At 34.0% G+C, this 26,553-nt stretch overlaps 1 protein-coding gene across 4 annotated transcripts; it reads right to left on the reverse strand.

The window, feature by feature from the left end:
* Positions 1-565: 565 nt before the first annotated feature.
* Positions 566-24,590, reverse strand: LOC149425886 (tubulin polyglutamylase TTLL13-like). Of its 4 annotated transcripts, XM_089642082.1 has the most exons (18): positions 24,216-24,590; positions 22,845-22,938; positions 21,719-21,971; positions 21,546-21,638; positions 21,075-21,332; positions 19,092-19,220; positions 16,986-17,139; positions 16,828-16,899; positions 16,246-16,418; positions 14,910-15,020; positions 14,642-14,768; positions 14,392-14,553; positions 11,945-12,067; positions 10,872-11,087; positions 10,528-10,576; positions 8,014-8,161; positions 4,647-4,678; positions 566-639 (listed from the first exon to the last, which is right to left on the reverse strand). In XM_089642082.1, exons 3-18 carry the CDS (start codon positions 21,943-21,945, stop codon positions 626-628), a joined length of 2,088 nt encoding a protein of 695 aa, XP_089498208.1. In that variant the 5' UTR covers positions 21,946-21,971; positions 22,845-22,938; positions 24,216-24,590; the 3' UTR covers positions 566-625. The 4 variants fall into 4 exon arrangements, 3 of the variants coding, with proteins under 3 accessions (XP_089498208.1, XP_089498214.1, XP_089498226.1); XM_089642088.1 differs by lacking the exon at positions 8,014-8,161; XM_089642100.1 differs by lacking the exons at positions 8,014-8,161; positions 10,528-10,576.
* Between the last annotated feature and the right edge of the window lie 1,963 nt (positions 24,591-26,553).

Raw genomic sequence — 26,553 nt, forward strand, 5'->3', positions numbered from 1 at the left:
GAAGTAACTAGCACTTCTAAATCAGCAAACATTTAAATTGAGTTTTTGTTAATTATTAACTTGCTTAGTATTAATAATCTCAATTTTGATGTCAAAGCTTGGAAAATGTATATGTACCTGACATCAAAAAGAAGTGGTTTGTAACAACTTGACATCAGCCAATTCACTCAATTTTATTATTCAGTTTTCTGGTTGTCACCACGACCAGGATATGGTGGATACAGTTTCTTTGTTTTCCAATCAGTGATGGCAGTTGGTACATTTTACTGGAGTACTTAGGTATTAAATTTTGAAATTCTCTAGAGATTCTGTCCATATGCTATTGTATTATTTACTATTGTATTATTTATTATTTGCAACTTGTCACATTTCACTTACGCATGGGATTTTTAATCAGTACTTAAGAATAAATAATTTGTGTTCAAATAAAAAAGCATGAATAATTCTCATAAATTTTATTAGTTGTAAAAAGCGGAATAATTATTTTCATATATAAAAATATCAATTATGAATTAAATATAATGTAACAAATTTGAAAAATTGTATAAAATTTTAAATAACATTTGTGAATTTTGATGAATTTTTTATATTGTTAATTTTTGCATTAGCGGGTGAGATTCTTTTCTTAATCTTCTACATCTGGAAAGATAAAATGAAAGTATGCATACATTTTTTTTGAGGTTGACTTGAAAACAGCTCTTTTGCAGTGATATGTTCTAATGTGATTTCCAAGTCAAATGTAGGATGAACTAAGTTCTGTTATATTTTACAAATGAACAAAAATTAGAACTTTTCTTTATTGAGAACATCGACTAGAAATTCGTGCGAACCTGCCCACAATGTTTCTGTGATAGTCTTCCTTAATAATATATTATAATAAAATTAATATACCGTTAGGTGTGTACATTGCAATATTACTTGGGATTAATATATATTAATTACATATATCAACAGCGTCTCGAAACTCGTGTTATTTACTATCATTTGATGTTTAACAATGTCAAGCAATTCACAGCACATTTGACCGTAATAAGTTATTAGTCAACGTTTCAAAACCATTAGTATTATTAAGATCGAATCAAATTTAAACATCAGGATTAACATTAGATAATATTATTATTTGTAGAGAACTTCAAGTGTTTACCAAATCAACAATATCAGCAGTAAATGCTACAAAGAATCTCCGTTATCCCACTTAAGTTATACCACGAGTTCTGTATTATGGGTACTGTACTGTGCACCCCTTTAATAAAGCACAATTTATTTTGGAGTGAACAAAACAGTGTTCCTAGTATCCGTCATCTCATCCACCAGATACATTATTACTATTATTAGAACATTGTCCGGCATTGGTATAAAACACACAACGTGAGCCATACTGCATTTGCTCTCCAATAGCGGTACCGGTCTTGTGTTTTGTACCGATGGGCGTAACAAATCATTGAAATTAACCTTATATGTAATAGCAATGATGTGTTGTATGTAATTTTATTATTTGTGTTCATTATTTGCCGGACCTTTGATCAATCATGCCCGGTTATATTTTTAAGTGACAATATTTTTATAAATGCAATTCGCTTACTGGATGTAAATATTACTGTGAGTTTTAGTTATTTGCAACTTTATTTTGGGAAGATTATTGTGACTGTACAGCTTTTTTTATTAATGTAAGCGTCTACTTATATTTGTGGCCAGATTTTTTATATAAAAACGCAACAATCATAATTATTATTGATTGTTTAAATGAACTTCCAGATTCTTATTGAAATGAATTTTAAGGTAATATTTGTGTTAAAGTCCTGTCGACTATTGACTAACAAATATTGATCATTATGGTAAACAAATCTGTGCATAGTTTATTTTTTATTATGTGAATATTACTACTAAATATCAGCAATAATTAATAAAAAAATTGTTATACATTATTTCTCGCTTTTATTATGTGACTACTCCATTTGCCATGAAATTGAACCTATCCAATCTCCAGGTGTGTTTAGTGATGTGGTTTTATTATGTGACTACTCCATTTGCCATGAAACTAAACCTATCCAATCTCCAGGTGTATTTAGTGATGTGGTTTTATTATGTGACTACTCCATTTGCCATGAAACTAAACCTATCCAATCTCCAGGTGTGTTTAGTGATGTGGTTTTATTATGTGACTACTCCATTTGCCATGAAACTAAACCTATCCAATCTCCAGGTGTGTTTAGTGATGTGGTTTTATTATGTGACTACTCCATTTGCCATGAAACTAAACCTATCCTATCTCCAGGTGTGTTTAGTGATGTGGTTTTATTATGTGACTGCTCCATTTGCCATGAAACTAAACCTATCCAATCTCCAGGTGTATTTAGTGATGTGGTTTTATTATGTGACTACTCCATTTGCCATGAAACTAAACCTATCCAATCTCCAGGTGTGTTTAGTGATGTGGTTTTATTATGTGACTACTCCATTTGCCATGAAACTAAACCTATCCAATCTCCAGGTGTGTTTAGTGATGTGGTTTTATTATGTGACTACTCCATTTGCCATGAAACTAAACCTATCCAATCTCCAGGTGTGTTTAGTGATGTGGTTTTATTATGTGACTACTCCATTTGCCATGAAACTAAACCTATCCAATCTCCAGGTGTGTTTAGTGATGTGGTTTTATTATGTGACTACTCCATTTGCCATGAAACTAAACCTATCCAATCTCCAGGTGTGTTTAGTGATGTGGTTTTATTATGTGACTACTCCATTTGCCATGAAACTAAACCTATCCAATCTCCAGGTGTATTTAGTGATGTGGTTTTATTATGTGACTACTCCATTTGCCATGAAACTAAACCTATCCAATCTCCAGGTGTGTTTAGTGATGTGGTTTTATTATGTGACTACTCCATTTGCCATGAAACTAAACCTATCCAATCTCCAGGTGTGTTTAGTGATGTGGTTTTATTATGTGACTACTCCATTTGCCATGAAACTAAACCTATCCAATCTCCAGGTGTGTTTAGTGATGTGGTTTTATTATGTGACTACTCCATTTGCCATGAAACTAAACCTATCCAATCTCCAGGTGTGTTTAGTGATGTGGTTTTATTATGTGACTACTCCATTTGCCATGAAACTAAACCTATCCAATCTCCAGGTGTGTTTAGTGATGTGGTTTTATTATGTGACTACTCCATTTGCCATGAAACTAAACCTATCCAATCTCCAGGTGTATTTAGTGATGTGGTTTTATTATGTGACTACTCCATTTGCCATGAAACTAAACCTATCCAATCTCCAGGTGTGTTTAGTGATGTGGTTTTATTATGTGACTACTCCATTTGCCATGAAACTAAACCTATCCAATCTCCAGGTGTGTTTAGTGATGTGGTTTTATTATGTGACTACTCCATTTGCCATGAAACTAAACCTATCCAATCTCCAGGTGTGTTTAGTGATGTGGTTTTATTATGTGACTACTCCATTTGCCATGAAACTAAACCTATGCAATCTCCAAATGTGTTTAGTGATGTGGTTTTATTATGTGACTGCTCCATTTGCAATGAAACTAAACCTAGCCAATCTCCAGGTGTATTTAGTGATGTGGTTTTATTATGTGACTACTCCATTTGCCATGAAACTAAACCTATCCAATCTCCAGGTGTGTTTAGTGATGTGGTTTTATTATGTGACTACTCCATTTGCTATGAAACTAAACCAATGCAATCTCCAAGTGTGTTCAGTGATGTGGTTTTATTATGTGACTACTCCATTTGCCATAAAACTAAACCTATCCAATCTCCAGGTGTGTTTAGTGATGTGGTTTTATTATGTGACTGCTCCATTTGCCATGAAACTAAACCTATCCAATCTCCAGGTGTATTTAGTGATGTGTTTTTATTATGTGACTACTCCATTTGCCATGAAACTAAACCTATCCAATCTCCAGGTGTGTTTAGTGATGTGGTTTTATTATGTGACTACTCCATTTGCCATGAAACTAAACTTATCCAATCTCCAGGTGTGTTTAGTGATGTGGTTTTATTATGTGACTGCTCCATTTGCCATGAAACTAAACCTCGCCAATCTCCAGGTGTATTTAGTGATGTGGTTTTATTATGTGACTACTCCATTTGCCATGAAACTAAACCTATCAAATCTCCAGGTGTGTTTAGTGATGTGGTTTTATTATGTGACTACTCCATTTGCCATGAAACTAAACCTATGCAATCTCCAAGTGTGTTCAGTGATGTGGTTTTATTATGTGACTACTCCATTTGCCATGAAACTAAACCTATCCAATCTCCAGGTGTGTTTAGTGGTGTGGTTTTATTATGTGACTACTCCATTTGCCATGAAACTAAACCTATGCAATCACCAAGTGTGTTCAGTGATGTGGTTTTATTATGTGACTACTCCATTTGCCGCGAAACTAAACCTACTATCCAATCTCCAGGTGTATTCAGTGATGTGGTTTTATTATGTGCCTATTCATTTGCAATGACACTAAACCTAATCTATCTCCAGGTTTGTTTAGTGATGTGATTTTATTGTGAGACTGCTCCAGTTGCCATGAAACTAAACCTATCCAATCTCCAGGTATGTTCAATGATGTGGTTTTATAGAATGACAAAAACTAATACAATTATTTGTTTCTAACTAACCTGCATTTGATTTGGCCCTTCTCGCTTCAATTCTGAAATATATAAAAGGTAATAAGGTTATAAATACATAATATGCCAACAGTCAATATATTAACATTTAGGGAAAGACCGGTATTTGCGAACAGTAACTATATATATTATATATACTGGTAGTCCGGAAGTGGTGGATAACCTTTCATCAATCATCTTTAGTAAAAGTCCCATTGTTTTCCAGTTAATTTTACTTTATAAATTTTTTTACTCTTCGGTGCCATAGTCACAAATCAAGGAATTTTTTGTTTAAATATTATTTTTGAATATTACGTAGTGTTATCAGTACATCTGATAGTATTATTACGACAGCGTCTGGTCGGTTTAGGCCCTCTGATTGGTCAAATTGAAATCTTATGTTTCAAAATAAATAAATCAGGGGTCTGCAGGCAAAAACGACCACTATACCCATCAATTTTAACGGACCATAAGGTTCATTTCGGTTTGCAGGCGACTAGGATCGCCTCATATAATTCGTGATTTCTTAAAAAACATCATTTCTGTTCATATAATTTTTGAATAATATCAAAGAAAATATGTTTTAGAAAGTAAATAATCCATTGGATTAATTACATTACAATGAAAATTGTCCACAATAAGTGATAATGTTTGAAGTTTGTAAAAAATCACGCATTCTGAGATACGCACGACAGCTATAGTTTCCCTGATGGCCGACAGAGCGCACCTTTGGCGGTATAAGAACGAACCAAATGACTGGCGCGAATATTTAAATATGCAGCTAACAATACACATAGTTATGCAAAATTACTTGACCATTAACATTAATAAGAAGATTTCTTCTGGAAGCTTATTACTTTGTGATGGCATTATTTATTTTATTAAAACACAAATAACTGTCTACATAACTTTATTATATACAACCTCTACATGTTTTATGAACGAAGTTCACCTCATCAGGAGTAAGTATACACTGAAGTAAAAAATTAAATATAGATTACAATGGGAAAGAAGGAGGGGGGAGGGGTATGAGTGTAAGGAGTTTATCAGAATTAGGAATTATAATATCGTTAGACGGGAAAGACCAGCTGAGTGGGAAAATATTTAAAAAAGGGTTTATAATTTTTTTTCTTGTTAATTATATTCGATTTTATGTTGACATGTTTTCTAATTTCTAAATAATTTATTTGCGATGCTTTATATCCTGTGTGAAGTATTTTAAGACCTGAATTTTTATCAAAAGTGTGATTATTATTCAAAAGATGATATGCAAACTCAGATTCACTATTTCCATTTAGAGCTCTCAGATGTTTTTTAGTTCTGACTTCTAAGTTTCTATTGGTTCTACCTTTGTAAAAGAAATTACAATCATCACAATTGAGTTAATAAACTCCTGATTTTTTTGTTTGAATATCGCTATCTTTATTATTAAGAATATATTTATTCATTTTGTTATTAGTGTAAAACGCCGGTTGAATAGTACCAGGAATGTTTTTATTTATAATTTTGGAAGTATCGTTATCCACAAATAGAATTCTACGCCATTGTTTATTTCTATCTTTAGAAATAGGGTAAATATACCGTGTGAAGAGATTATGTTTAATTTTTTTATTTAGTATTTCAACTATCAATTTATTAGAACAACCGTTATTAAATGCTATTTGTTTTATGAATATATTGTTTTATGGTTATATGCTATTTGTTTTTTTCGGGTCTTAAAATACTTCTCATAGGATATACAGCATAGCAAATAAATAATTTTGAAATTTTATAAATTAGAAAACATGTTAATATAAAAGCAGATATAATTAACAAGAATTTTTTTTATAAACTCTCTTTTAAATATTTTCCCACTTAACTGGTCTTTTCCGTCTAACGATATTGTAATTCCTAACTCTGATAAACCCAGCCCACTCTTCCTACCCACCCCTCTCCCCCCCTCCTTCCACTTCTTCATTTCAATTGTAATCTATATTTAATTTTTGACTTCGGTGTATACTTACTCCTGATGGGGTGAACTTCGTTCATGTAACATATAGTGGTTGTATATAATAATGTGATGTAAACAGAGTTATTTGTGTTTTAATAAAATAAAGTTTATTAATATTACATTATTTTATCTATTTCCGCAATAAAATGTAAACATTATATTGTAATAATCTATTATTTCATTCTTCTTTGTTATAATTTTAAACTTTATTAGATACATTAATAGTTGTAGGTAAAGAATTACCATCAGTTGGAGTAAAATTAACACCTCTTAATTAAACCGAATACTAATCTCATCGCACAATTACGCTCCTTTTATTCATAAACACGGGTACAATTAATCAACATGTAATAATCTATTATTTCAGTCAACTTTGTTATAACTATCTTGAATTGTTGTGACAAAATATATAATATTGATTTACCTCATAGACATTGACGGTTGTAACACATATTTAAGCACTGCAAGTCTCCTATGAGCAAATTATATTAGATACGGTAACAGATAATACCAATTGTAGACATGTAGTGAATAATAGTGTTTCATTTGAAATAATCCATCAAAAATATATAAAATTTCAATATTGAAGACAATATTAGTGATTTCTAAACGAATCACTAATATTGTCTTCAATATTTAAATATTACAATTTGAGGTTTTACTCAATAAAGTTATTCCGAAAAATAAATATAAAATTTCATTTATTCAAACAACTGTCATTCTTATTATGCCTAAATTGAGCATGTTATTATTAATTAACTCCTTCCTGTTACGTGTTTTAACAATATGTACTCACCCTCTCTCTGTGAATGATCTCATATCTACCTAAATGTAACTGTTGTTACTATCACTTAAACTGGGCGAAGCCCAACGAAGTGCCGCCCGCAGGGCCTAGCATCAAAAAACCCGCGGAGCGGGTTTTTAACTGCTAGTTACTATTATTGCTGTAGTTTATTTTTAGGAAAGTCTCAAACTTTAAATTTGTGGTTTGATTCAATTAACTGGAAAACTGGGAAATTTTACAAATTATTATATTTCAATTTTGGAACGGCTTTGGGGACCCCCATCCACAATTGAAATGTTATATCAACTATTTCCAAACAGTCTGTCTATATTTTTGTTATATAAAAGAAAGACATTCACGGTTTTCAAGTAACCTGACAGTATTTGAAAAACCCCTACATACTATCATTATAATATATTATAATAAAACAAATATGAAACTTTTTTCCACTTTAATTCTATCCTATCATTATTACAAGCAAAAAATGTTGCCTGTTCAATGATGGAAGACTTAACTAGCATAGGAATTGAACCCATGATGCCAGCATGAGAACACAATGCAATTTTCCACACAGCTACTAACTGGTCTGATGTTTTTGTACTTACTCAGGAATAATAGGATAAAGCAATTGCTTAGTGTCAGACTTCACTCGCTTGATTTTTCTCTTTTTAACTTCTTTACTCTTCAATTCATTAAAGAATGCATTCAAATTCGGCTTTTTAACGTGCAATGGCAATTCAGTGCAATGTAATTCTGCAAATTTATGTGCATAAAATATTGAGACTAAATTAAAATTAGTATTTTATAACTGATACAATATTAACACGTTGCTTTACAAGGCACAGGGCTGGCCCTGAGCCAAATGACACCTGGTGCTAGTGAAAACCTTGAGGGTGCAATATTAGGTTTTAGGTATTATCAGCGTCTTAACTCCTTGGCAAGTCGGCGCCCGGAGCGGACTGCTCCAATCGCGCCTGCACAGAGCCAGCCCTGTCAAGACACGTCATACAGCGTCCCCAAAGATAACATAAGCCCTAAGGGAAACTATTTTCCTCAGGGCCTGCCGAGTGGTGTTAATGTAAAAAAAAAATTATAAATCCATACCCAAAAGTAGGTAAGTAGGTTTTCAAAATTATATTTCACATAAAATAGTTGATAACCGGACAACTCAGGACATTGGAAATTCAATACACTCTTGAAAAGTGATGAAAAAAAACTAGGTTAAGTTGGCCTTCTGTGGCCGGTGTTAGCGCTTGAAGCAGTAACAACTTACAACTTTCATTAATGACTTTATATCCTTTATCAAAAATGTATTGAATTGCTGTCCTGAGTTGCCATGGAAACAAAATAGGTATACTGCCATCAGTGCCATCGTAAATAAAAAGGCAGCTATTTGCAAAAGTCATAGTATTCTGAGATACGAGACTTTTCATGTTTCTCAACCTAATACACTGACATCAGAAGAGATAATCATGCCCTAATGCAAAATCTGGGTATCATTGCTTTGAGGAGCTGAAGGCAAACCACGTGATAATCTTTTGGGCAACAGGAGGATTCAAGCATGTCTTAAATAACCTACCACATCATTTGTACATTGACTGCCGGCGAGTGCACATCGAAATAACCAGACCCTGCGCAGAAAACTAAAGTTCGCTAAAGCAAGTTAATGGTTTGAAACGCAGTCCAACGTGGGACTTTTCTGCACAGGGTATGTTGTTCGTTTCCGCAGACCGTCAGGCGTTCACTCATCATTGAGTAAATTATAAAACATTTGTAAAAGTGTCAAAATAAATCTATAAGCAAGATATTCAAACAAGACAAACTTTGGTTTGTCGATTTGGTTTTCTCAGTTACGGTTATTACGCAGAGAGGAATTTGTGGGCCATTGTAAAAAAGACTACTTATTTGTAAGCAGTAAGTAGTTATAGTACAATGCGAGTTGTTTGTAGACTATCAGATTTATTTATTGACAAATCACTGAAAGGGACACGCCCACACCACCTTCCTGCTCTATGCAACTTGCTCTGTTCCCCTCGCCCTTATGGGCAGCTCTGTCTCTTAATTACTCCACCCAATATACTTATTTAGATGAATGTTTTGGATTTTGTTTCTTAAATTTAAAGTGCAATTTCAAATAATGTATAAAAAATAATTAAACCTCAACACCAATAAAAAAAATACCAATATTTCTCTTTTTAACATTCTTTTCAAAATTTCTTTAACATTGGTATTATTTTATAAATAGCTTCATATACTAATATTGATATGTGAAAAAATTTTTATACCTATCTATGAAAATTTTTTAAAATAAACAAAAAACAACTTAATTACTCCCGCGATTTGTTCCAAGGCTTAAAACATACTTCCTTGTTTCTACGAGAATGCGGAACAATGTCTATACATGTTTTTTGAAAAACAGAGTATATCGAATATCACTTGATATAATTGGTTAGTATTACTGCAAGAAAATGAAAAACAGTATTTTCTTTTATTATCCAGAAATAAAATTTGGGTCTAAAATTTTGTAAAGAACATTTCCTCATACATATTTAGTTAAATTTGTGATTTTTGTCTTATAGCTGCCTTTTTGCTCATGGCGGCAGTATAACATCTAAAAACGAAACATTCAATTATATTAAATACTTTATTAAAATGAAGACACAATTACGAAAAACGTGTTTACCGCAAACCATTGCGTTATTTGGGTGCGGCAGAGAAACGAACTCAGAACCGGGCTTGCCAGGCGAATGTTCTATAAATCGCTCTACTGAACCCAGTATCCACACAGTTTATAACTGGGTTCGGAAGAGCAATTATTGATAGAATATCCGCCCGGCAAGCGGAAGGTTCTGAGTTCAATTCTGTCACACCAAAAATTTCTTTTCTTTCCTTATGTGTTTCTAATTCATTGTTGAAATTTTAAATATTGTCTCAATAATTAATATAGACTACTTTGCCAGGATGCTATTTAAAAGTGAAGATGTAAGTGTGCATTTGATGCTAAATATTTAAGGACCTAATAGGGGAGACATTCAAGCAAAAAAGTTCAAATAAACAGTGTTACTACTTTCTAGTTTTTTTATAAACCCTTCAAATTAAAAAAATATCTACTAACTTACCCTTATTGGGATCTTTAAATTCAAAATCACGAAGAGAAAATGTAGATTCCTAAAAAATCACAAAAATTCCTACAACAAACGCAGAAATAAAAAATTACTCAGAAAATAAAAATGGTTAGGTATAAGGAGTATATGACTACACATAGTTGAAATAATTGAAAATCTTTCAAAATAAATTGTTCAAAGATCCACAAACTTATTTTTTTACACATGGTTAAGTACAAATACCCACAATCCTCAACTTTGCAGATGAGTTTGTGTATGTATAACATCATAATTGAAAGGAAAAATCTTTAATTCAACTAAATAAGTGTTCAGTTTATGTCTAGTTTAGAGATATTTACCATATTTGGGTGACTACCGGTGCAAAGGTTTGCTGGTTTTTGATTCAGTCCATTGGAAGAATTATTGATATCTATGGGTTTTCCTTCCACCACAATGATTTTATTATTTCCAGTGCTGGTGCTACTAATGTTGTGATCTGTTGTCTTGTCATACAGTCCATATTTGATTCTGTCCTGAGGACGAAGTGTTCCCACTTGTTTCATTGTCTGGTAAATCTGAAAACCGCCCGCTAAATATTACTTTTCATATACCTACATAGAAAATTTTACCAATAAGGTGGTTTTCGATGTACGCGGACAGCACACAGCAGTTGAGATGCAAGCGACCGTGCCGAGTACGCAGAAGTCACAAAAGTTGTTTTGCGAACACACATAAATGGAAAATTGCCACATACAGAGACACATTTTTTTTATTTTTTATGTGACACCTCACAAGAGTGTCCCTGCCTGTGCAGTGTACAGACAGGGGAACTATGTCACCACCCGGTTGGGCGGCGTTGTGAGGCGGAATAAGGTAGGGGCTGTAGGAAGGGATTTGTTAATGCGGGCCTTGAAGAGGCTCGGATTATAGGAGGGAGGAAAAACAGATGCCGGTAGCTCGTTCCACATACGAGCCGACTTACACAAAAACGAGTCGTAAAAACGGCCCGTTCTCATGAAGCCAACGTCAACCGTGAACGGGTCTTCAGTTCGTGTCTGTCGAGTTTCACGCACGTGCACCGGTGCATCAGGAATCAATGCTGCTAGCTCCTTGGAGCAGGCTCCATTGAAATACCTGTAGAACAGACACAGCATGCCTACATTGCGTCTATGTATCAAACCATCAAATTGTCACAGGTTAAGGTGTGATAGTTAATTTGTTTAATTATTTTCATTGTTTCTCCGTTGGCAATATTAAACATAACCTTTTATATATAAAAAAAGAGGTCCCAATTACAAACCACGTGGTAAACCAGAAAATACAACAGTTGGCATACTGTGTTAAATAAATTATTGTTTGTTCTATGATGTATTCTCTAATTAGTGGTGCATATCTTTAAATCATATTTACGAAGAGTGATGTATTCACAAACCTGCTCCAGAAGTCCATAGCTACGGATAAGGAAATCTCTGCGAGCCAACTGGGTGATTCTTTCCCTCTCCTCGGACTCAACGATTGGCATCGGCTCAAATGAGTCGCGAGTAAATCTTTTGATCTACAAATAGAATTTTCAACAGTTTGTAATGTGCAGTAATTTCAAGTTTTATTTTAATACTGAACAATGTTATTTCTCCCATAGCCTCGAGAACCAATAACAAACAGAGCTCTGGGTAAGAATACTTTCATTTGATGATTTGTTAATGTTTTGCTGTAGAATCTTTAAATTTATTTATTTATTTATCTATATAAAGTTTTTTACAAGTGGTTTTTCGATGCCTGTCTCACTAGGGTAAACTTGTGTCGAGACAAACATGATAAATGTCGACACAGAAATGATAAGTTGGTTTAAAAAAAGAGTAGATTCTTGACATGACGAATACTTTCATTTGATGATTTGTTAATGTTTTGCTGTAGAATCTTTAAATTTATTTATTTATTTATCTATATAAAGTTTTTTACAAGTGGTTTTTCGATGCCTGTCTCACTAGGGTAAACTTGTGTCGAGACAAACATGATAAATGTCGACACAGAAATGATAAGTTGGTTTAAAAAAAGAGTAGATTCTTGACATGACGAATACTTTCATTTGATGATTTGTTAATGTTTTGCTGTAGAATCTTTAAATTTATTTATTTATTTATCTATATAAAGTTTTTTACAAGTGGTTTTTCGATGCCTGTCTCACTAGGGTAAACTTGTGTCGAGACAAACATGATAAATGTCGACACAGAAATGATAAGTTGGTTTAAAAAAAGAGTAGATTCTTGACATGAGACCTGATTTAGGGACTCACCTGGGCCTTAAAACGGATCAATATTGAATTTTCGTAATTTTGAACAGGATGTACATAGTTTAAATATTTTTTTATGTGAATACCGCACAAGGCTTCCAACTGATCCTGACCATCTGGAGCCAGTGAGACTATGGCATCCCCAATTGGGGTATTGTGGCTGAAGGTAGTGGGTAAGGGAAGGGGAAGGTGGGAAGTACCTGGCTATTCAGATCTGATCACCAAACGGCTAAAGCTATTTCAAGCAAAGTTTCAATTCTGAATGGTGGTCTTGCACCAGGGCGATAGGGGCCGTTCAAGTATTACGTAAGCAGATTTATTACAATTATTTACCCCCTCTTCCCCCTTGTCACCAAAAGTAAGCAAAGCTCTTACCCCCCCCCCCTCCCATGCTTACGTAAAAATTGGTACCTATATGCATTTTTCTGTTAATGTATTCTGTTTTTTAATAATAATAATAATAAATTCTTTATTCCAGGATGTGGGGAGGTTAGTGCAATCCCACACATCCCATAGAGGATATAAGTAAGCGACTACCTAAATTTATTAATTATTTGTGGGAATCCCCGAATATATATTCGGTTTTCAAACATAGACAATGTGTGGGTTGACAATGTGTAAAAAAAACTACTGCTGAGCAGTGCTGACGTAATCACTATCTCGACCCCCCCACCCCCCCATGTAATCAAAAATAAGCAAAGCAAAGACCCCCCTGCCCCCCTATAGTGCTTACATAATACTTGAACGGCCCCATACTGAGAGTATCCACCACTCTAGAACATGTCGCAAATATACTATATATTATTTTGAACTAATAAATGAAATAAAATATTAAAACTAAACCTATCCAATCTCCAGGTTTGTTCAGTGATGTGGTTTTATTATGTGACTGCTCCATTTGCCATGAAACCAGTGGCGGCTCGTGACTTTTGGGTTACTAGAGTGCTTATATTACAAAAAATGGCTTTATTGATGTTGTTGTAGCTGAAAACGATTTTTTATTTTTTTTCGAAAAATTGATTTTTTGTATGAAGATTTTCAGGAATTCCGTGCGGCGCACGGCTGTACTGAAATTTCCTGAAAATCTTCATACAAAAAATCGCTTTTCGAAAAAAAATAAAAAAATCGTTTTCAGCTATAACAACATCAGAAATGCCATTTTTTATAATATTAGCACTCTAGTACACCCAAAAGTCACGAGCCGCCACTGCATGAAACTAAACCTATCCAATCTCCAGGTGTATTTAGTGATGTGGTTTTATTATGTCACTACTCCATTTGCCATGAAACTAAACCTATCCAATCTCCAGGTGTGTTTAGTGATGTGGTTTTATTATGTGACTACTCCATTTGCCATGAAATTAAACCTATCCAATCTCCAGGTTTGTTCAGTGATGTGGTTTTATTATGTGACTACTCTGTTTGCCGTGAAACTAAACCTATCCAATATCCAGGTTTGTTCAGTGATGTGGTTTTATTATGTGACTACTCTGTTTGCCGTGAAACTAAACCTATCCAATCTCCAGGTGTGTCCAGTGAATCTGAATTACTAGCAATAATATTATGTAGTTAACCACTAGCTTGCTTACGTGATGTGTTTTAATTGGTTTCAGTTTTTCTTTCTTCAATACAATTGCAGTAGTAACCTGACCACCCTCTTTAGTGGGGCTGGCAACCTTTTGTTCTGGCTCTTCTTCCTTGAAGTTCCTCAATGGGAGCCTCTTCAGAGCTTCTGCCTTCAATCTTGTTTGCTGCAAAAATAAGCCACCAACAAATAATATTGCCAGCAGTTAAAGAATTAACCCACATCCTTATTAGATACGGAAGATTGTACAGTACCTCTATTTCTTCACGCTGTAGACGTGCAATATCACCTCTCAATCTGGAGCTTGCAGTGCTTGTATATAGAGAACTTGAAGGTTGGTGGAAGAAGTCAGAATAGTCCTCAGTACTAGGATATACACGTCTGCAACACAAAGTCCTATTTTACGTTGAGTTAGGATTTTCTATTCCATGTAATTATTATCTTTTTATGACACAAAAGATCAATATGCGGGAAGAATAAAACCTGTATTAATTCTCTACGGCATTTGAGATCCAAGCTTACCTGAAGTTGCCGAGGTGATCTTCTTCCCACTGTATCTGGGCGAGCCAGGGAGACTTCTCGTTCTCTTTGAGCAGTTCTTTTTCCACATCGGTCAGCTTTTCAATCATGCCTCTACAAAATAAAAGTAAAATATAATTCAATACCAATTTTATATGACACCTCACAAGAGCGCCCCTGTCTATACAGTGTAAAGGCAGGGGAACTATGTCGCAACCCGGTTGGGCAGCCTTGTGAGGTGGGTTAAGGTAGCAGCTGTAGGAAGGGATTTATTAATGCGGGTCTTGAAGAGGCCCGAATTATATGAATGAGGAAAAACAGATTGTTCCAAACACGAGCCCTCTTACACAAAAATGAGTCGAAGGAGCAGTCAAATCTCATGAAGCCAACATCAAGTGTAAACGGATGTTCCCCTCGTATACGTTGAGTTTCATGCACGTGCACCGATGCACTGGGGATCGATACTGCTAGCGCCTTAGAGCAGGCTCCATTAAAATTCCTGTAGAACAGACTCAGCATGCCCTTATTGCGTCTGTGTATCAGTGATGGCAATCGGACTGTTAACAGACCGATGTTAACCGACCGGTCTGTTAATAATGTGTTGGCATGTGGAGTGAATGAACAAAGAAAGGAGTGTAAGGAGAATATAATATGATGTGAAAGTGAATAGTAAAAGAATTCAGGGACGCCCAAGAAAGACATGACACGATCGAGTGAACTAAATACTTTAGTCGGGCCATGTCAAGAGTCAGAATAATACAAGGGTATGTGTGAGACGATGTATGTATGTGAGAGTTGCAAGGAGTGTGCCAAGACATAGTTGTTTGGTGGTCCGTCCTCTCTGCCTACCGCTGCGGAAAATAGCGCGATAGTTAGTTAGTTGAAACAAGAAAGATGACCAACCAGGTAAAACACCAAGTACCAACACCAACATGTAATTCCCATATTCTCAACTCTGTCTCTTTCCTGTTTTGTTCAACATCACTGCAATCCCCATAATTGGACATGCGATTGCTTCACTGGTTACAAGCAGTTGGAACTCTAGTGCGGTATCAAAGAAGAACAGACGAAGACATCAAACAAGATGGGATTAAAGACACAGGTGGAAAGATCATGGCAAGAGACAACAGAAAATGAGACCTCACACAATACAAGAACATGCTGACAAAATGAAAAAAAAAATTGTGACAAGTCACCCAATGAGAATAGGCCGACAAATAATGCAAAAAAAATGATGATATGTTGTGGACGACTCTCATTTATTAACCGTTGTGCAACGCATATTGTGTATAAAAATCATTATATATAATCAAATGATATATAAAGCAAATGTTTTTACTTATGTGTATGCTTATTTAGTAGTCTCTCCTGGATCCTCCGTCGATCTTCCTCCAGTACTTTGCGCCTATCGCATTGCCAGATGTTCAACAGCTGGAATGTGTCAGTCAGGAGACTATCCTTGACCTCCTTGTCCAGTGCGGTTTCAGTGTGGAAGCTGGGTGAATGATTTACCTGCAAGCACCAACGGTCAATATGCTGTGATTGGTGATTCATTAGTTATTATTTTTCAAAATATATATCAAATTAAATTTAATGGCCTACCTCAGAACAGGTTAGACCTCGTAATGTAAAGCATACTAGCAAATAATGATGCTTATATAATATTATAATTTTGTATGAAACCGTAAAAATAATACTTCAATAAATGCTGATTTATCCGCACCGAAACTGAAATTGCTAGAGTGTGCAAAGTAACAGGACAACAGCATCTTATAAGTTAGCTTTTCCGAGGCTGGGAGATAATTGGATAGGAGTTTTGACCATCTATGAGCACTTTAGATTATCTGTAAAAACTCTTTACAAATTTGCAACGCAGGCCCAGCAATGTTAGCGTATTAACAAATAAATAAAAACAGCTTACCTCTAAAATGAAGGGTTGCAAATTTTGATCCAAAAGAATGTCGAATCCTAAGATTTCAAAACAGGCTTGCATCTGAAACAAGGGTAAGATGCAAAGGAGATAATGATTATAAATAGAGGTGATAAATATGTAATAGTGATTAATATTATATATATTACTGCATCGTGGGACGGAAAGCAAGCTCGATAGCTGTGGCGAAGGATAGGCCATGCAGATATCACAGTCTTGACTATTGCTTGGTCAATTAGCTGCCACATGGCTTCAATATCCACTCCTTGGGATTTCAGAAGAAGATTCAGGGTTGATATTTTACTGCAAAAGATACAATCTCAAGTTAGTTAGTTTTTTTAAAATAAAAATAAAATAGTTACATGGATTAATATATAATACATATTATCATTGCAGAGTTGTAAGCAATTGTGATTGTTTAAGGGGTTACACCACCATTTTTTTTTTTATTAATTTTTTTTTTGACTAAATAAGTTGTTTATACTTTTAAGAATATTTTAAACATTTAATTAACCATCATAAAATTCAAATTAATTGCGAAGTTATAGCAATTAGAAGTGAGCGTGGCACGGAATCAGCGTGAAACTCAGGTAGCGATCGGACCGGCACGGCGGGTGAAAGTCTTGACAAAGGATATTGTTATTCTATTCAGTCCTTTATTACAATAATTCCTTTTGTTGGAGGACATCGTGGAAATAATGGAAGATCTCATATACGGTCCAGGAATCATAGATTTATTATAATTATTTATTAATATTTGGTTTCAAGACGCTCACGCCGTATTGTTTTTTCTTTGTTTACCTGAAACTACTTATTTTTATTTTTATTTATTGATTTTATTTTAGTAATTTGTACATTTAAATTTACAAATGACTAATTAATTATTACATATAAATATACTATGTTTTTTTTCTTGCTTGATGTGGCTCCTACACAACATCTTGAACTTTTCAATTGGGGCAGACTTAAGGTTTTCCGGCAGCGCGTTATAGTATTTCATCCCTTTATATAATATACTATTCTGGGTATTCGCTTTGTCCTTCTTTGGTAGCCTGATTTCATTGCACGTCCTAGTTTTATGTTTGTGTATGTCCTTGTTGTATACAATTTTATTCGAAAAATATTTGGGTAGCAGGTTGTTGTTTACTATTTTGTGTAAAAATATCATCGTGTTCAAGGTCAACATCTATTTCACCGTTACCAATTTAGTTCGTTTAACATTTTATTTACTTTTGAATATCTATTTCGTCTGAGTATTGTTCTCATTGCCCTATTTTGGAGAATTTGAAATTTATTTTGCTCTCGGTCGTTACACAGGAAAAGGATAGTTGAGCAGTAATTAAAATGTGGAGCAATAATGGAGTTATAAATTGTGATTGCAGTTTTTTCGGACAGTTTTTGGCGAATTCTTCCCAAAAAAGATATCTTTTTTCCAATTTTCTTTTGGGTATATTCAGCATGTTTGTTAAAGTTGAGTTTGGTATCTATTATAACTCGTAAGTATTTTATATCGGTAACATTTTCAATAATTTCACCATCAATTTTGATTTTGCTTTTTTCAAACAGGTGTACGAGATATCTCAAGTATGATTTGAGATTTTCACAGCCAAAAGTATTAAAGTGATGCGCTACTTCCTTCTTTAGCCAACGTTTCAGACAGCATTGCAGTGTCCATCATCAGGGCAGATGTGTAATCTAATGTTGTGGTGAAGTGTGCGCTTATGTATGAAGATGCGATACCGTGTTGCCAGCTCCAACCCTCTAAGAGCTGACATTAACATATAATTTTAAAATGGTTTTCTGCAATTAGTTCTGGTGTAGCTGTCAATTACCGGATACCAAGAACTACTGAGCTTAGCTCCATCGTCTCTATTAATATTTACAGGACTTTTATGTATTTCAATTGCCTCCTAACGATTTAGCCAAGGGTTTTTTTTTTATTGGGTGCCACGTTCATAAGTTATAATTTTTTTAACTCAACAAGAAATTTATCAGACGTTAAAATTTATTTTTTTATTTATCAGACGATGCCTGATAGAGAAATTAAGTATTGATGGCTCATATCTCCGTTATTTTTTAATTCTATTTATTTTGTTGTTATTTCAAATTATTTATAAAACTACTATGTATATCTGAAAAATTAAAATTATTTTATATATTTAATAGCTGCGTTATCATTTTTATACCTATTTTTCCAAGCACCAGGGTGGTGTAACCCCTTAAGTATTAACACAATGATCAAACAAATAACCTACCGTTTGCTGCCAGATTCATTATCTGTTACAAACGTCCTGCTGTGCCTGTTGACGGCATAGTTAGTTAGGTGCATGAACACATTGGTGGTGTTGTGACTGTTAGGGTCAGCATATTGGCTTGTGGCAAACCTAAAACAGTACAAATATTATAATTTTAATTCTTTTGGGGGGAAATTCTTTTATCTGTTAGGAACACAGCAATGAGTCATAGAGTTGCATAACCTGCTCTGGATTCTTTGGATATCTGGAGATAATCAAGAAAAGATATTTGAAATATTTACTTACATTGAAAGTAAATATAATATATCAAAAGAATAATGTATAATTATTTTGATATTTAGCAAAAAAGGTATGCTTTATGTACATTCATGGTTTTCCAGACAGTTTTGCAAATCCCCGATTCATGTAAAGAAAAGCAAGTATGTTATGTGTGCGATCATTAGCTTAGCATTAGCTTTTTTTATTTAAGGAGAAAACACAGATACACACTGTAATTAAAAGATAATTTTATAAAACAATAACTTGAGAATTCGCCAGCATCCTAACTATTTCTCACGGATTGACTAAGCTTTGTTTAGTAACCATAAGTACATCTGAATAACCAGGTGTTTTGCAAACTTGCTCTATCCCATTCTCCTTTTCCTCCCAAATATCAACATTCTCCAAATTGTAGCTGTCAGAGTTTTAACCCTTCAGTACATTTGTTCAGTTTGCAATGTTTTCTGTGTATTTCAAAAGCGCTATATACACCTTATTTTTTAATTTTCTGTTAAAAAAAATACTGTTTTAGAAACTAGATAAAATTATCTTGCCGGTCTATGCATTTAAAATAAACATGACTATTTCTAAATAATAAAATTTTAATATCTAATAGAAAAATGTTGTCAAAAACGTTAGCCACATTTTTATTAATTTTTTACTCCAATCATAGAAAAGTTGAGAGAACTCGATATATCAAAAACCCTTTCTTTTTGTTTGGGGAATTTGTAAGAAAACTGTACCTTCACTTTTATCTCGAACATATAGTAAAAAAAGGAGTAATTTTTAAACTTAAACCGATTGTTACGATATCCGCGGAAATGTGAATTATTCATTTTAGATATTTATAGGATTTTATTAATGGATTCTAGTATAAATATTTGAGGCAAACTGGAAAGAAGTATTATTTCTCTTGCTAACTTAAAAAAAAATGATACATTTTCGCATGATAGAAAAAAAGATAAAAATACTTTTAGAAATTTTGGACCCCTTTCACATATGACCCTCAAATGCTGGAGGGGTTAATGCGCACAGCATGTGGCTGTTGAAAATAATTAAAAATACTGATTTCAGTTGTAACTCCGGGTCAATGAATTCTAGAACTTTTGCTTTGAATTTCAGTTTCATTTTCATTTTCAGTGTTTTTTTGGAAAATTCAATAAAGTATCTACCTATAATATATTTTTAACAGAAAATTATTTTAATTGCCATTTTCAAAATTGGAACCGATTTGTTGAGAATTCAGACTATTCCATTTAGATGAGACACAAAGCATAAAACTTGGTTCCACTTTTATACCTCCAATTGGTTGAATCTAACCTCCCAACACTCGGCCGAACGACCGGAAACTATTGAATTCGGTCTCCGCGCATTATTACTCGCGAGAAAATAGCGAAACACATTTCAACGAGATGTTAATACACACTAGCGCCTCTAAGACTATCCTGTGATTTTTTACGGTTGGCTGGTAATAAATAAAAACTGTTGCTTAATTTCTTCTAAATACCTTTTATAAGTACCTACATATTACTAGCTATTCTATATTATCTATAATATTTTTCTTCATGCTCTATTTTATCGGAAATTGGTCATCACCATGGCAATCTAATCCTGCAGACTACAGCCATAAGTTTCAAAGTCATGAGCTGCGGCATCTTCCTCTATACCTCTATAACAATGAATCAAATCAAACCAACCTATACACTATTGTTATCGACCACTAACCTAACAAGTCCTTCATTATAAACGAAAAGTCTAAGAGGATCACAGGAAGTAATCAGAGTGTAAACACGAATATCAAATTTGTATCCGTCTATCAGGTACGGCTTGGATATGTATTGCTGGCAGATCAGCCTCTCGGAGATCTTCATGTCCTTCAGGTTCTTGGTAAGGAAGATGCCTCGCCCCTGGCTTCCGCACTCTGGTTTTATTATGAATGTCTTGTTCTTGTGGACCTTGTTAAAGTTCAGAGCATCATTCAATCTGAAAAAGATATTTGGGTTTCATGACTCATAAATGACTGACGATATAGAATAAAGAAGAATCGCTGGAAATAAGGCCTTGTTATGTATATTTTCATCATCAGTTTAATCCTCTGTACATGTCAAACTAAATTTTTATGATCATTGTAAAATGTAAACATTAAAGCATTAAAGATGTCAGAAGAAAATAGTAAAAATGCAGATTTGAACTTACTCGGTTGGTAAACACCAAGATTTAGGGAAGAAGTTATAATCCTTCGGGAAACATTTTTGCATACGGTTTAGATTTCGAGCGAGCAGATCTTTCCTGTAAAGACAAATAATAGATACAATTAGAGATCTGTCAGCACTACAAATTTGCTTCAATTAATTGTAAGCATAACAAACCGGCATATTTCCAGCATGCCGGGGAAGTGGTTGATCCTCTGGAAGCGTTTCATCTCTTTGGCCCGCTCCACTGAGATGCTCATGTCTGTCCAGTAGAAGTTCCAGGTGTCATCGTCAGGCACCTCCTTCATGCCGAACGAGGAGGCCACCCTGCGCACGGAAGCGTATCGGCAGCTGGATATGCAGATGGTGATTCGGCGCTTCCTCCGCTTCTTGCGAATGTGCATCTTGCTCGTGGAACCATCTTGAGTATCTATAAATATTATTACATCAGTGAACATTGAGCTACAGAACATTATCATTGAACGATGTCTGCTTTACCAGTTTCCCGGAGGAACATCGCTGAGTCAAAATGTCGTTGTTTGGCTGAATAATCTCAGCATTCCATTATGGCCACTAACTTTCCTCCACAAATAATGCTTAAGGTAAAGCCAACCTGGTCAACATCAACATCTCAAAAACTTAAGCATATCTGACTTCAGTTAAAACAAAGATCATTGAATGTGTGTAGTACACTTTTATGGAAGCATTTCTCCCAAAAAATATACCAATGGGACGTTGGGATTGAGTGCTTCAGATCGACTCGACTTCAGAAGTATTGTAGCTGAATCGAAGCCCGAGAAAATCAAACTTCAATCAAATCAATGGTGGACAATCTGTACAGATCTCAAGTATGTGCAACTGTTGAGCTGTTCAGCGCCCTTGAGGTGATTTCTCACGAAAACGGCGCTATATAAATTAGCCAAATATTTGAATTTGGCAACTACCTTTGACTCAGTTACTACTTGACTCAATTCAAAGGAGGACAATTTATCTAATCAATAAACAATCAATCAAATTTTTAACAAATCGACTGCCATCTCGAATGCATTAACGTATATGTATTGAGTCCATTGCACAACTATTTTAATTAAGTCTATTCAGAGGAACTAGCTCTATCTCTTGAGTAAACCTGCGAGAATCTCAGCAGACAATCAGAGCAGAACACCTGTAGTTGATGTCAGCAGTAACTAGCATTGTCGAATGAGTTTTTGGTTTTTTTTTTGCATGTCTTCATTCTGCAGAAAGATTGTTATATGTAAAATATAAAAATATATGGATATTGGAACAGTGAATAAGGATATACCTAGAGTGGTGGATGAAGCCAAAGCCTTGAGTTGGATCGGTAAGTTACTCTCTGACAAGACAGACCCACTATCTTCTGATGGACATGCGGACTTCTATAGAAACAAATATGTTAGTTGTATTTATCAATGCAATCAAATCAATCAGGAGAATACAAAACAATGTGAGAGAAAAAGAATAAAACCTAAAATACTTGAACCTCCTTTTAACTGTAATAGAATTATAATTATGTGTATTCTTGTTAATCTGTTGAATTTTGATGGACAAATAGTTCTTCTAAGACCACAATAAAACCAAATATACACAGTAAAATAACTCAAAACAGAAAAGAGAGGAGTTATATAAAAACCTGTTATGGATTGAAAAGCTTAATACATTGCAAAAGGGCCTACAGCTTAGTAAAATAATAAATTATGTATGTAGAAATATTTTAAAACACGTGTAATAGAAAACCGTGTATTTGTAATGTGAATATTTTCAGCAACTTACTTGAAAGTGATTATTAGATAAATATATTTTAATTAAATAAAATAAACTAGAGATACAAGGTGGATGAACTTATAAAAGCTGGTCATTTGATGAAAACAGATTGCATTGGTTCATTTTATTTCAATGGAATACATTGATGAAAACCCTTCTATACTTTGTGGTAGAAACACAAATACTTAAGAAAACAATATGTTTTGTGAGTAACACTTTGTGCGTTGCGTGAATGGTCTTAAACGAAATGTACTGTTAGTACCTGCTTAAAAAATAAAACACCTAGAAATTTGTTTTTTTTAAATACGTTTTTGAACTTATATTAACATTTTCTGAAAACAGCATCGCCTTATAAGCAATGTTATGTGATTTAAATTAAGATTTTTCTCTGTTAAACCATCAATAAAATTTAAGTATTAGTTTAGAAGAATCAAAGTATAAATGATTGATTATTGTTAAATTGCAATAGTATTAAAAATGAGATGTCAGTTAACAATATGGCCAGAAAAATTAATTAAAAATAAGTTTTTTTATAAAAATTTACATAAGGACTACAAAGCGATATAACTATTGGTGATTTCTAACATACATTGTTCATTTTAAGATAAAAATTTGAATCATTAATTTTACTCAGTTGGACCTTAGATGGTACTTGGGTTTTTGATAATTTAAATGTAGGGTATCCATATTTTTCATATATTTGGGAATAAGTTCTATTCAAAGAGGTTGTTTTATCTGTAAATATGACAAAAGGATTGACAGGATGAGGTTTCACGCACATAATTAGAATATTTAACATTTAGCACACACAGAAATACGACACAAAAATAATCAAATAATTGAAGTAAGGAAGTATGGATAAATGAAATAAGCTTTAGATAATGGAACATACTCAGTGTATTTGCCAGTTTGAGTTTATATATATGATGACATTCTTTGTGGTTATTATCGTCGGATGATATATTATTATTAGAATGAGACTCAGTCAGCTTCTCATCTGCATTCTGCATTATTCATTCCAAGGCAGATTTAATTTATTGAAGTTTTGTGAAAATAATCCAACCATTTATAGAAAATTAAACATGTTCCTACAAAAATATAAAGCGAAGTATAATAATGCTCAGACAGAATGTTATGTTATCACGTACCCTGTACTTTAAAATCATAAAACACAAAGATAAGGATTAGCGAAATATTAGCATTTATATTGAAATTTCCTAAAGATAGGCATTTTATTGTATCGTTCAAATGTCAAGCAGTGCCGTCATCGCCATGGTAACGAAAGGAAAGATTTTTAAATTTCTAAATAGTAGTGATGGACGTAATCGTGATAATTTCCATAATATCGACAATATCGATTTTTCCGAACAAGATATTTATTTCATTATAGGTTTTAAAAAATATGGTTGTTGAGAGTTGTTTTTTTTGTAAGCTTAATTTTAATTTAAAAATCTAATATAGACAACTATTTATGTTGGGGGTTTAAGTAAACATACACAAAATAGGTTTTTTGTATTATTTTAATAATTTATGCGTATTTCCTAACCTTCAAACTTGACTTTCATTTAGAAAAATGGAACTTTAATGCATCTTTTACCATCTCCCACCACACAAATAGTTATTTATTTCAGTAATTAAGTTGAAATCAAGTGTTTGAATTGTTGTAATTCGTGTTGGAATTCGAAAAGTTTATCGTTTTTTAACCCTTCATTCCATGGATCAATGAGGAATTGAGTACTGTAAGGAACTAGGTACTGTAAGACCCTGCCCAGAAAAGTCCCAAAAGTACCTTGCTTGAACTTTACTTTTTGCTTGGCCGCAGGGTCTTGCAGCACTCGTTTTACGTCGATTACTTACCTATTCCTTACCTACTCATGGGACGACGGCTTAATCTGAATAATCTATTGTTTTAATTATGTCCAGGGTGATGGATAACTAACAACTGACAATCATAATTTTACCAGAATAAGCTCCATAAAAAATATTTTTTTCTTACTTTTCACTAGCAAATTTTTGTTTTAATATATATTTTCATATTAGAGGTAGAGTTACAAGGAGGAAATCTATAACTGGTTTTATTTTGGCTATACTTGACATTTACAAACTGTTCAAATATAAACTGTCGATTCCTTAAAAATAAATAAATAACTACATTTGTAAAACAGATTTTATGTAACAGTTTTTATCACAGCCCCACGTTAGGGCTTTTATTTTTTTATAGTGATTATAGTGATTACCTCACAAGAGTCCCAACTGCTCCCGTCTGGAGCCAGTGAGACTATGGCATCCCCAATTGGGGGATGTTGTGAGGCTGAAGGTAAGTGGGGAAGGGAAAGAGGAAGGTGGGGAAGTACCTGGCTATTCAGATCTAGTCACTAAACACGGCTAAAGCCATTTGGAGCAACGTTTCAATTCTGAATGGTGGTCTTACACCAGGGCGATACTGGTAGTATCTTCCACTCTGGAACGTGCCGCAAATATACTATATATTATTTTAATTAATTAATTGTGAAATAACACAAATTAATCAAATAAAATTTATTTGCGCACGCCGGGTTCGAACCCGCGACCTTCGAAATGGCAGTCCAATGCGTTACCACTGGACTATGCCGGCCGTCGAATGTATCATGTGTCTATGTAGCAGTTATAACAAATACAACAAACCTCTCAGAAATGACTACATGTTACGCCAACTCTGGACTAGAATAATGAAAGATAAAGACTTCCTTACTGAAGGGGACGATATATCTCGCTATTAGTATTTGATTTCAGCCTAGGATTTCTCTAAGACCTTGCTGGAAGGGACGAGACATCTCGCCACCAGGATCAGATCTTGAGCCTTCGATCTCTGCTCGTTCAAAGCCGTGCGTCCTCTTATATAGGCCGTCCGTGGTACATCATTTGATAGGTAGCGTGGAGCTGGCCTATGATCAGTTGGTTAATAATTTGCGTAATCAGTAAGAGTTTGTACATATGGATGCCGTAATAAGTGTGAGCGAGAAAGTATTCGGGGTCGCGCGGCACACAAAGTGTGTAATGGGATGAAACCATCAAGTTATGTAGCCAATGGTTTTGACAAAAAATATTTAATAATGTCGCAAATAATGCCTTCTCAACACTTTTGACTAGAAGTCTTCCCAAGAAATCAAAAAATAAAGTATACGTAAAACAGGCACACAAATTTTGTATCTAACTAATTCGATTGTAACGATTATAACTTAACATTACAT

Source organism: Hesperophylax consimilis, chromosome 2 (genome assembly GCF_061612785.1).
Source record: "Hesperophylax consimilis isolate HC1 chromosome 2, BYU_Hcon_1.0, whole genome shotgun sequence".
Taxonomy (NCBI): domain Eukaryota; kingdom Metazoa; phylum Arthropoda; class Insecta; order Trichoptera; family Limnephilidae; genus Hesperophylax; species Hesperophylax consimilis.

What these genes read in the sequence shown, in the direction of transcription:
- LOC149425886 (XM_089642082.1), bottom strand. Translation starts at nt 21,945, where the DNA reads ATGCACATTCGCAAGAAGCGGAGGAAGCGCCGAATCACCATCTGCATA. An exon ending in GGCATGCTGGAAATATGCCG is followed by an intron (nt 21,639 to 21,718) that starts GTTTGTTATGCT and finishes TTGTCTTTACAG; the next exon opens with GAAAGATCTGCTCGCTCGAA. An exon ending in CTAAATAAGCATACACATAA is followed by an intron (nt 15,021 to 16,245) that starts GTAAAAACATTT and finishes TTTATTTTGTAG; the next exon opens with AGGCATGATTGAAAAGCTGA.